The following is an 11,921-nucleotide window of genomic DNA, read 5'->3' as shown; positions in this document are numbered from 1 at the left end:
ACATTTCAGAAATTATAAATATATGTATTTAACATACTGTATATAAATCATAAAAATAATTAATACATATGCAGAATAAACAATATTATATAGAAATAAATCTAATGTAAATATATTGAATGTAATGCTGAAATATATAATGCATTAAATAAAAAGGAAAATAAGTCATATTAAGTTCATAAATATAACACCTTCATCACTGATGCTATTGCTGGATACTGTATGAAGGATTTTGGGACGACAAGCAGAAAGTACAGGCTATAAAAAAGCTATGCACAGGAAAAATAATTTTTGCATTAAGAAAATAAGTCCCAGTAAAAAAGAAAGGAGCGATATTTTAGATATATATTTTAAAATGTACTTTGCTGATGGCACATATGATGTTAACCTGCCTCACTTTACATAAGAAAATTGTAAAATTATAATAAAAAGAAGTCCACTGTGTCATATTATTTATTTATTTCCATCTCTTCAAAATTACAGTATTTTTTCTTTGCAGTCACTTAGCATTTGTACATCACATTGGATCTTTGACATCTTCAGGATGCCACACCGTCAGGAACAGTAGCTCTTATTACAGCAGAAATTTAAATGCTGGGACAAGATCTTTTACCATTGTGCATCATGACTTTAACACTGTTTAGGAGTTTCTGAACTTCTGATCAATTCTGTAAAAGTAAAAGAATATTATAAGCAGAGGAAAGTAAAGTATGAAAAGTCCAAAAGTTTTGAAAGGCATATGTGGCTTTACAGAAAGATTTACTTTTGTCCCTGTGGAAACTTAAATCATCAAAATTGACAATAAAAACGAACAGATTCTCAATTTTGCTTTTTCTTGTTTACACATGTAATTGGCCTGAAAGATCTAAACCTATCATGCCATTCTGCATTTCACTTTCATGTGAAATCTCTAATGTTGTATAACATGGTGCAACGTACTGCATAAAGCACAAAGGAATACAGAAATTGTTGATCAATTTGGCAGGCCAGGTGCTGCCATGCCTTGAATGAAATCTGTGCTGGAGCATGCAGCATGTGGTATCCAGAGATGGTGATTGGTGGATTGACTTGCGTAAGAATGTACATATGTTGATGGGTTCTCCATACATGGTTAATCATCCAGTCAACCAATCAGCCTATCCTGGGGACCTTCCTACAGCTATAAAAGCCAATGTATTTTATGTTTTAGTTAGGATTTGAGTGAAGACTTTGTAAGAGGCTAAGCTTATTTTGGGCTTTTGTTTGTAAACCACTGGGCTGCTTTATTTTCTGTGCCAGACAATTTCCCTAGTAAAATCTGTATTTTGGAACCTGCTGTGGCTGACTCTTCACTTGTCTGGCCCTGCCTGAGTCTGACGCTGCTACCGCTTAGGCCGGCCTTTGTAGTGTGATGTTAAGTGATAAACATCCTCTGAAAAATAAAGCCTTGTGAAATTCCCTGGTTATTCTTGTGCTACTGGATTGCTACAGTTTGGTAGATATGATACCTGTGAAGATAGCAGCATACAAATCTCTGTACTTTTCTTTTGTAAGTAGTGCTGAATGGCATCCAATCCAAAGAGCATAATTTTCTGATACCTTTTGGTATGTCACTTGTTTGTAAGGCTCCTAGTTTTTAATCTCAGTCACTAATCTAGATTGAGAATGGGACTCCCGAGACAACCAGGTACTTGCCCTGATTGTACCCTGAGGTGTATGATCCAGACATCTCAAATTCAAGCCTGGGTCATGTCACTTAGTCAAGTGTGACTGAGATTCTTTAAGTGGCAGCACACAACTGGCTCAGTACTGCCATGGGTGGCATTTAGTAAACCGTGACTCTTTCAGCTCCTGACAAAATGGTGATGATTTTTGAGTGCCTGTAGACTCACGATGATGTCAGTGAGGGATGTGAGTGAGGACGTTGCTGCAGCACTACTATCATATTAAAACATTTCCCCCTTTGATGTCACAGTTAATTTACCTCACTGGGCCTGAAATATAAAATATCAATCTACTGAATATTGACACACATTTCTTTGACATTTTCTAGTTTTGTTTGTATCTCCTGTTTCCACTCCTAAATACACGTCTCTAAATATGACGCATTTTCCGCATCAATAATTTTTCCCAAATAGTGCCATCCTGGAGGAGTGGTGACAGCATGTGGTGTTTGTGTCCTCGAGGTTTTCTCTTTTGCAGGCTAACAATGATGCTACAGATCCTGGCATCTGAAGAGTAATCAGTGTACCAATTTCATAGCCATGAAAAACCCATGGCTGCCTTACTGCAGTCCTTCACGATGGAACACATCAAGGTGGATGTGTGGAGTCTTTTCTGAGTATTGCATTAAAGGAAATAGTTTGTGCTCATGATCAGGGATTACATCACAAAGTTATATCACAAACTAATTAAAAAGGAAAACAAAATGTTATGGTGTATAGTTAAAAGTGCAGAATTTATATCTAGGGATGTTATATTAAGATTGTATAAAACACTAGTGAGGCCTTATTTAGAATATTGTGTACAAATGTGGTAACCTCATCATAGAAAGGATACACTGGAATGAGTCCAGAGAAGAGCAAACAGAATCCAATAGATACAGGACCTTAAAGGAATGTCCTACACTGACAGACCGAAGGAAGTGAAGTCTTGAATAGAGAAGTTTTCGAGGGGATCTGATGCAAGTATTTAAAATCTTCAAAGGCACTGACAAAGTCAACACAGTGAATGTCCTCAGAACGAAGAGTAGAACATGAACCCGAGGACACAAGTAAAAACTGATAGTACATTTAAAACCATATACAGGAGGCTCTCCTTTACCAAATGGGTTGTGACAGTACAGAACTGTCCTTGTTGCTGAATCCTTTTTGTTGAAGCCTATACCCCGACATCTTTCAAGAAACTGCTTGATGAGATCAAATGAACTAGATGTGCTGAATGGCCCCTTGATTGCAGCTTTTCTTATGGCTAAAAGACTAAGCTCTGCTGGGAGAGGGGCATGGGGCACTGTTAAACTGACAGATTTGTTCAGCTGCACACTTTGTGCAATTTGTAATTTGTCTTCACTGCTGTGCATAGGTATTGACTGGTATTGACTGGCTCAGTATTCCTCTGAGCAGTTGATGCTCCTACCACCCATTGGACACTATCTTTGGCCTTAATCACTATCATTGAATACATTAACAGCATCGCTCCTAAAGCCCTTTATCCAAGTTAAACACCATTATATTACTATCTAAACCAAAATGGCTTTTCACCAAAATAGTGAAACCATAATAATATCATTTTAATGTGCAATATGGTGATAGTAAGCAGAATTGAATTTATCTGTTATTGACCCCTACTTAGCACAATGCCTGTTTATCTGTAGGTTTGGGGTTACACTTTACAGAATTTGTAATAAACAAAGTACCTACAGTTACCTGAACGCAATACGGAGTTATCTGTATGCTTTGTGTAATACGGAAGTTCCAATTAAAAAAAAGAATATTTTCTCGCCATGTTTGCTTTCTATGATTAACCTCAAAAGTGCATTTAAAAAAACAATTTTTGTTAACAGTATTAAATGTATTACATTTTCCCAAAGTAAATTTAAATCACCTAGTTCAGATGCCATTTTCAGATGCTATCCATTTAATCTGGAATACAGTATCTTCAACTTGGAAGACAGTATTTTTTTAGGTCAAAAACCGACATTGCACACGTACTCTTACAGAATTTCAGAAAAAAGCACGAATGAGAAAAATCTCACATACAGAAATGTTTTGTAAGCAACACCTGACCACCACACGGTTTGCAGCAGCTCTTTCGATAATAGATTATGGGTTTTGCCTGAAAGCATAATCAACGTATTTCCAGGTTGCCTAACTGTTGACGGACAGTTTTCATTAGATAGTTTGTCCCTGTGTCGTATCCGTTTGTATTTTGCCCAAATGACGCTCGCCGACTTGCCCGCAGTAAAAATGGAGAGGGACACCACTGTAAGGAGAATAAAAGGGTATCGTACATGCAATAATATATCGGAACCGGCTACAGATACATGGGAACTGAATGAGAACAATGACTCTGGGGAAGATAAAAAGAAGCTTGAGTTTGGTTTGTGTTTGCTGGAAGAAGGAATCGGAGTTGGTCTAGCTGCTATATTCCTTTTAGTGTTATGGGGACTAGTTCATTTATCATTACAGCAGCTTGTCATCCGAACATCCACCGACGAGTTCAATGCGATAAGGGCAAGGTACGTACAGAAATCTGTATTATGGTATTGGCATTTAAGTATTTAATAATATTAGCATTACCTACACCTCTTACGTCACGTTACTTAAATACGCCCATGGGTTTAAGATGAATGAAATCTGCCTTATATCAAATCTGAATATATTGGGTTAATACAGCTTAATGTGACTGTAACATAAATATTCCAAACAAACAAGCCCTACACGCAGCACTCGGGTACTGTATATTAGCTTTTTGTTTTTGAAGTTTGGCAGAATGTGTCTCCAGATGGCAGCTAAACAGTTCGGACTTTTTTATACACCAACCTGCGTTAGATCCTATTTGTCAAGGGCAAACCGATAGGATAGGTAGCTATAGTATTCTGTTTTCTTACACAGTTCTTGGGCTTTGTTGTATAACTTTACCAAATCAAGACTGAATGAAATTCTCGATTACTGATTTCGCTTAGTGTCTCCTTTGCGGATACAGCACGGTATTAAGAGAACTTCATAAAATGAAAAAAAGTTACATTACGAAAATGTTAATTTATAAACAATTCTTATTTATTCATTTCTTTTTCAGAACCATCATTTTCAGTAATTGGCATATACTGTATTTGACTGTAATTTCTGTTGTACAGTGTCATATATGGAATTTACTTACATTTAACATATTTCTAAAGTTTGTTTGATCGTATTTCTGTGTATTAAAATGTATAAGATTCAAAAACAGTAAATATGTTTTTACATAAAGGCAGATCCATTAGGAGTATACACATACAGATTGTGAGTACAGCAAGAAATTCCGAGCACTAGATTCCTTTTCGTATCAAGCAAATCGTCATCTAACCAAGACACTTTAAAAATTATACAAGACTGAATGGTAATGTTAGAATACCTTGAAAATCAGTCCTTTAATAGTTTTGAATTGAGTCCTTTAAAATGAAGAAGATGAAATTAATAGTAACTTATTTTACATGGTGGTTCTTTAGGTTTAGGTTTAGATTTAAATTAACCTTAAGGTTACTTTAGGTTTACCTGTAGGTTTCATTTCACACCTCTCTTCACCTATCCTGACTTCACACTTCCTGATTGGCCACCCTGTCTGTCCCCTGCTTCCGCCCCTTGCTCCTCCTCTCTCCCAGCTTTTGTTCTCCTGCTACATTACCTTTGCTTACTGCGCTCTTTCTCACACAGAAGGCTTCACGGCTGAAACGTTGTGTTTTCTTTCTTCATTTCTCCTTTCAGCATGGAGTAAACCTATTACTTGTTCCTTTGCAGCCTATGCATGCTGCCACAGCTGCCCACCTGAACTACTTCAACCTACAAAGTTGTTTTTCTGTTTTACTACTGCTGTGTCTTTATCTTCTCGTGAGCACTGCTAATGGTGTGTTGCAGGAAGCATCTTGAACATATTACCAGTGTTGGGCCCAGACCTGTTGGAAGTCCGGAGAATGAAGTCTTGACAGTAAACTATCTCTTGAGTCAAATCGAAAAAATAAAAGCAGAGAGTGCTTCAGGACCACACTCCATCTCAGTAGATATCCAGAGACCAACGGGCTCCTTCAGTATTGATTTTTTGGGCGGCTTCACCAGTTACTATGACAAGGTCACCAACGTTGCAGTCAAGCTGGAACCAAAACAAGGGGCCAAACATGCCATGCTGGCCAACTGCCACTTTGATTCAGTGGCCAACAGCCCAGGTAGCCCCTCAGCTCTTATTTGATTAAAATCTGAAAGTCTGACATTTATAAACCTTTCATTAGTTCCAAATCTCATTCTGAAGTTTTGTATTGTCATGTAATCATAAAAATAACAATAATAATAACTTTTCTTTAGAAAGAACTTTTCCAAACCCAAGGAGCAAAGCATAAAGTAAGAAATGTTTTCCTAATGGAGAATAAAGGAATGATCAGAGCTTAGGTTTAATCCTAAATCTACCTCTAGTTAGTACTAATATTGAGATATAAGTTTAAATCCAAAGGTAGGGTTAGGATTTGATGCAGGTTTTAGGTTGAGGCACTTGGACTGCAGTTTTAGACTGGTAATGCTGCTGTGTTATCAAGTGTTGAAGCCTTCTATGATCAAGCCAGACTCCAGCTGTGGGGCCCAAGTAGGATGAAAGTGTTATTCTTATTTTCCTTATTGCAGTTGGGATTGTACCATTATGAATATTAGTACTTGACCTTTATTCTTTGACTTGATTTGGCATCTCTAATCTGTGGGAACCCTTAATTATAAGGGGTGCCTTTCATGTTCTTTTTGCATTTTCAAAATGGGCCACTCTCTCAGGATCTTCTATAAAGCAGGGGTGCACAACTCCTATAGTTGGTCAGATGTTTTTTGGTTTCATTCTGTCACTGTCAGTAGTTAATTGTGATATAATACATGCACCAGATATTGAAAGGTCTTAGGCACCTAATGAACAGTTAGGGGAATTGATACTGTTTCCATGCACTGCGTCAGCATTTCTTATAGCCCTCTTCATGACAATGTTTGTTGAATATAGCCATTTTCAGTTGCACAATTTACAGTAGGAGATAAGTTGAGAGTAACAGATTTCTGGCCCAGGATGGAGTGTAAAATGTCTGTGTATAAAGTTTTTATATGCCTGCCTGATGTAAATCATTTAATAAACGTGATACCTCTGCAGTCATGCAATCTGGCATAAATTGCTGGCAAGAGGCACAATTCTGCTGACACTCAGTTGGTTTTCCTTGTCTGCTGACTCCAGGAGCAAGTGATGATGCTGTCAGCTGCGCTGTGATGCTGGAAGTACTTCAGTCACTCTCCAGTTTATCCACTCCTCTGCAACATGCTGTGATTTTCCTTTTTAATGGAGCTGAAGAGAATGTGCTTCAGGTGGGGCGTATTTGAAGAAAAACATGTACCACACGTTGAGAATGGAATACAGATGTTGCTGTATACTATTCCTTGGTTTCGATTACAATTATTCTCTTGTCGACATTAGTGATAAATATGTGACTGAACTTATATTTAATTCCACTGCATTGTTAAACCTAAGTTCTGAAACCTTTTTTTGAGAAGGACTTTATTGCACAGTGTAGAGCAACGAGCCACAATCCAGTAGCTCTTGCTTAAAGTTTAAATTAGTAAAAAATGTGAATTTTGATTAATTTAGTAAATTACTTCATTCAATTAAGACCTGAGGGTTGGTAAAATTGTTTTTCATTTACAGTAATATGTAAATAAGTTAATTGTAAAAATCATCTGCTTAAGTGATAAAAAAAAAGTGTTCGAGTTGTTTAGAAATTGATAATTTGAGGATGACCCCTAAATGTGGCTCTTCCGGACCAAGGTTGGCTTGGTTCCCCCCGGCGCATAAACATACATTCAGGAATGAAGCAAAAACTGGACAGCAATATGAATTTAGACAGCATTTGTGAATTGTTGGTTTTCCATATATAACAGTTGCCAATTTGTTCTCTATTGGTGTAACATGGGAATGTGTACTGTATGTATTCAAGGCATTGTGCATTACATCTGATCCCACAGTTACCAACAAAACAGCTTGAACAAAAAAAAATGTGGAATGTTTTAATCAGTGGGGGAAAGAATCCTTCACATTTTATTTCTCACAATCTTATTGTCCATTGAGTTCAGATTTTAGAAAATGGATTTGCCTGTATGTTGACAAAGCATAGGTCTGCATGGTCACAGCAAAGGAGACTATATGGGTAGTAAAGGATCAAGTAAAGCTTTATTCCATGCTGAGAAGAAAAGAGACACAATGTTTCAGGTGTTCACATGTCTTGTCAACTGAAGAAGGCTCCACAGCATAAACATTATGTCTCTTTTCTTTTCAGCATGGAATAAACCTTTAGTTGTTCCTTTGCAGCCTACGCATGCTGACACAGCTACCCACATGAACTATATAGTTAGTGTACTGATTGAAATGAGCGTCTGTCCTAATGCATTGTAAGGAATGAGAACACCATCAGCTATTTTAAATTGCTGCACTTAATGATATTTATTGAGTAAGGTAACGTGCTCAATAAAATGCTAACAAATATTTCAGTAATATGTTTTCTGTATACTGTGAATCAAAGGACTTATTGTCCCTTATAACTGCAACAAATTAATAAAGATAAATGATAAATCATTTAGATGTAGAGAAGACCATTTAGCCCATGTATCTCGTGTGGTGTATAATAGCTAATTGATCTTGGGATGTTATCCAGCTGTGTCTTGAATGAAGCTGACACATCTGCCTTGACAACATGTTTGGCCTGAGAGCTTATTTCTGATTCCCACTACCCTGACTTGTGTAGCACTTTGCAATCTTATTACATACACTGTAAGAAGGAACCCAATATAATACATCCACCCCTGAAATGTAGCACTGGTACACTGCAGATCAAAAGTTAATTCACTGTGCTGATTAACAATTGTTGTTTTAAGATCAAAAGGAGGCCCGCTGTGAAAGTCGCAGGGATCTGTGCCCAATGATTTGCACCGGTTTGCAGATGCTATGTTCTTGGAATTCCCATTACTCTCATAGAATCTGGACAGACATGTACCAGGTCACTGGTTTCTGAGCTTTAAATGCCACAAGTCATCACAGCTCATCCAACAAAAGCTCAATAGGGTTAATTTTGGATGAGCAGGGCATCCCTGCATCACATTCACTGTCATCCACCAGGGTGGTCTGTCCGAAACCTTGATTTCCCACTACATGAGTGGACTCTCTCACATACCAGTGGCATGAAGGCATTTTTCTCTTGATAAATGGGGCACATTGATTCTTTCCTACATTTTTCTATTTTGATTTTTCACCGGGCTTGACATTCAACTGGTTAAGCCACCTGATCACCTGAGCCCATGCAGCTCTCTCACTAATGAGGAGATTTAGTACTTGTCATTGAACCTTGGGGACCTTTAATCATTTTTCTGTTTTTTTTCTTTTACTTTTGTCAGGCTAGTCATGGGTTCATCACACAACACCCATGGGCAAAGCTCATCCGTGCCTTCATCAACCTGGAGGCAGCTGGAGTCGGTGGCAAAGAGATTGTGTTTCAGACAGGTGTGCTTTATCTCTCTGTGTGTCAGACAGAAGAGGCCGTGTTCTACTGAGTATACTGAAGTGAAGTATAGTTGATATATGAAAGATCTTAACTGCAGCTGAATGAAAAAGTTGCCCCTGATGGTGTGAAAGTTTTGTGTGAGTGCCAACAATGTATATCAATCAGTAATATAGTATATAACATTGGTATTTACTACCATTAACTGTAATTAGTGTCCTTAAAATGGTGGAAAAGGGTAAGTGTCTTTTGCTTTCAGTTTTGAACAGTTTTGACAAAGTAATTATGGACTAAGATGGTGATGCAGAGGTTAGTGCTATTATTGCAGCTCCAGGACTGTGGGTTCACTTTCTGACTGGCTCTCTATATGGAACATGTTCTAACTGATTGGCTCTTTTAAATTGTCTGTTTCACGATATCCTTGACACTGATATTCTGTCTTCTGCTGCTTTCAAGTGACTTGTGGCTTGTGATGGATGGCTTGTACCATTTCCTGCCATTTTCTGAAATGAAACAAGATCAACATTTCAGCTATCTGCTAGTAACAGGCCTGGAATATGAAACTGGGTTTCCCTTTAGGCAAAAGCAAGAAGGCTCTGTCAAACAAAAAGCTACCATCAAATGTTCATTTTGACAGATGAGTCAGAGTTTTTATTTTCATTTTTGCCAAATTACAGCTAACTATCAGGATGGCAGAAGCATAGTTATACTGTGCTGTCCTTCATCATTGTTTTAAAAATCAAAGGAAGCTGCAGGGAAATATTTTAGGTAGGTACCCATGGCAGGAAGCAGAATTGGTCTCAGCTGCAAAACCTTTTTGCAAGTTGATGACCAGTTTTATTTAACTTCCTTCTCAGGTCCGGAAAACCCCTGGCTGGTTCAGGCTTATGTACACGCAGCTAAGCACCCCTTCGCCTCTGTGGTCGGCCAGGAGGTTTTTCAGAGTGGCATAATCCCCTCAGATACCGACTTCCGCATCTACAGGGATTTCGGAAACATTCCAGGTAAATCCAGGGGATCCAGGCAGTGGTATTCATTTTTGGGATTGCCACCACACCTGTACAGACGAAGCATAACAGCTGAATTCCGCAAAGTTATCCATAATGTTTTGCGATATATGTCTGCTTTGAAGCTAACGTGTGTTTTTCACATGACCAGACATTACCAAGATTATACTAAATGTCTTGCTTTATTCTACATTTAAGAATCAATCAGTAATTTCTTCTGTGAGTCTAGAGAAGATTTAATGGATTAAAAGTTTATACTAACCCTTTATATACAGTGTCGTGAAAAGGTATTTGCCCCCTTCCTGATTTCCTCTATTATTGCATATTTGTCACACTGGATGTTTTCAGGTCTTTAGATAAAATTTAATATTTGATTAATTAGGGAACCTGAGTGAGCAAATAACAACTTTTTTCATTATGATTGTTTCATTTATTTAATAAAGTTATCCAACACCCATATCCCCTTTGTGAAAAAAGTAATTGACACTTAATAACTGATTGCACCACCTTTAGCTTCAATGACTGCAACCAAACATGTCCTATAATTCAATATCAGTCTTTCACATCGCTGTGGAGAAATTTTAGCTCACTCTTCCTTGCATATCTGCTTTAATTCAGAAACATTGGTAGGTTTTCGAGCATGAACTGTTCATTTCAGGTCCTGCCACAGCATCTCTATTGGGTTTACGTCTGGACTTTGACTAGGTCACTCCAAAACTTTAATTTAGCTTCTTTTCAGCCATTCTGATGTGGACTTGCTTTTGTGTTTTGGATCATTGTCTTGCTGCATGACCCAACTATGCTTCAGCTTCAGCTCACGGACAGATGACCAGACACTCTCCTTAAGAATTTCTGATACAGAGCAGAATTCATGGGTCCTTCAATTATGGCAAGTCGTTCAGGTCCTGAGGCAGCAAAGCATCCCCACACCATCACACTAGCGCCACCATGTTTGACTGTTGGTATGATGTTCTTACTGTGAATTGCTGTGTTTTCTTTACACCAGATATAATGGGACCCATGTCGTCCAAAACGTTCCACTTTTGACTCATCTACCCATATAACATTCTCCCAAAGGTTTGGGGATCATCCAGGTGCTTCTTGACAAATGAGAGACAAGCAGTTCTGTTCTTCTTGGTTAGCAGTGGTTTCCAACTTGCTAGTCTCCCATAAAGCTCAAATTCACTACTGTTCCAAGTAATCTCCATTTGGAGATTATGGCCCTCAGTGTGGTTCGGTGGAGTCCCAGGGCCTTGGAAATGGCTTTGTAACCCTTTCCAAACTGATTGATATCAACAACTTTTTTTCTGATCCCTTCAGGAATTTCCTTTGATCATGGCATAATGTGCTTGTTGAATCTTTGTGCTGGCAACTTGACTCTGATGGTAAGGGTCAAAACAAGAGAGGTTAATATTGAGCAGGGCTGGCTATAATCAAGCCTGGCTGTTCAATCAGCTGACTCTAAATTATCCCTTTAATTGGGTTTATTTAACTACAATTACTTTTTCAGACTGTGCCAGTTGGTGTTTGATAACTTTTTTCATTAAATAAATGAAATACTTAAAACTAATGTGTTATTTGTTCAGTCAGGTTCCCTTTATCTAATATTAGATTTTGGTTGTAGACCTGAAAACATTCAATGTCACAAATCTGCAATTATAGAGGAAATCAGGGCATTA

The 11,921-nt window shown here is 37.9% G+C and overlaps 1 protein-coding gene across 6 annotated transcripts in view; it reads left to right on the top strand.

Annotated features, from left to right (window-relative positions):
- Positions 1-3,841: 3,841 nt before the first annotated feature.
- Positions 3,842-11,921, top strand: part of ermp1 (endoplasmic reticulum metallopeptidase 1) — a 53,447-nt gene continuing 45,367 nt past the window's right edge. For 3 of the 6 annotated variants that reach the window (XR_015935944.1, XM_088629431.1, XM_088629432.1), the window contains exons 1-5: positions 3,842-4,216; positions 5,592-5,896; positions 6,928-7,055; positions 9,132-9,237; positions 10,093-10,239. Coding sequence is in view for 5 of the 6 variants with exons in the window: in XM_088629431.1 (XP_088485557.1) it covers positions 3,915-4,216; positions 5,592-5,896; positions 6,928-7,055; positions 9,132-9,237; positions 10,093-10,239 (988 nt within the window). In the remaining variant the exon portion in view is untranslated. The remainder of the gene's footprint in view (positions 4,217-5,591; positions 5,897-6,927; positions 7,056-9,131; positions 9,238-10,092; positions 10,240-11,921) is intronic. The other 3 variants (XM_088629430.1, XM_088629433.1, XM_088629429.1) reach the window with 2 other exon arrangements.

Source organism: Lepisosteus platostomus, chromosome 4, assembly GCF_059453375.1.
Source record: "Lepisosteus platostomus isolate fLepPlt1 chromosome 4, fLepPlt1.hap1, whole genome shotgun sequence".
Taxonomy (NCBI): Eukaryota; Metazoa; Chordata; class Actinopteri; order Semionotiformes; family Lepisosteidae; genus Lepisosteus; species Lepisosteus platostomus.
The sequence above is the reverse complement of the archived record's forward strand: the minus strand, read 5'-3'. Positions and strand labels throughout refer to the sequence as shown.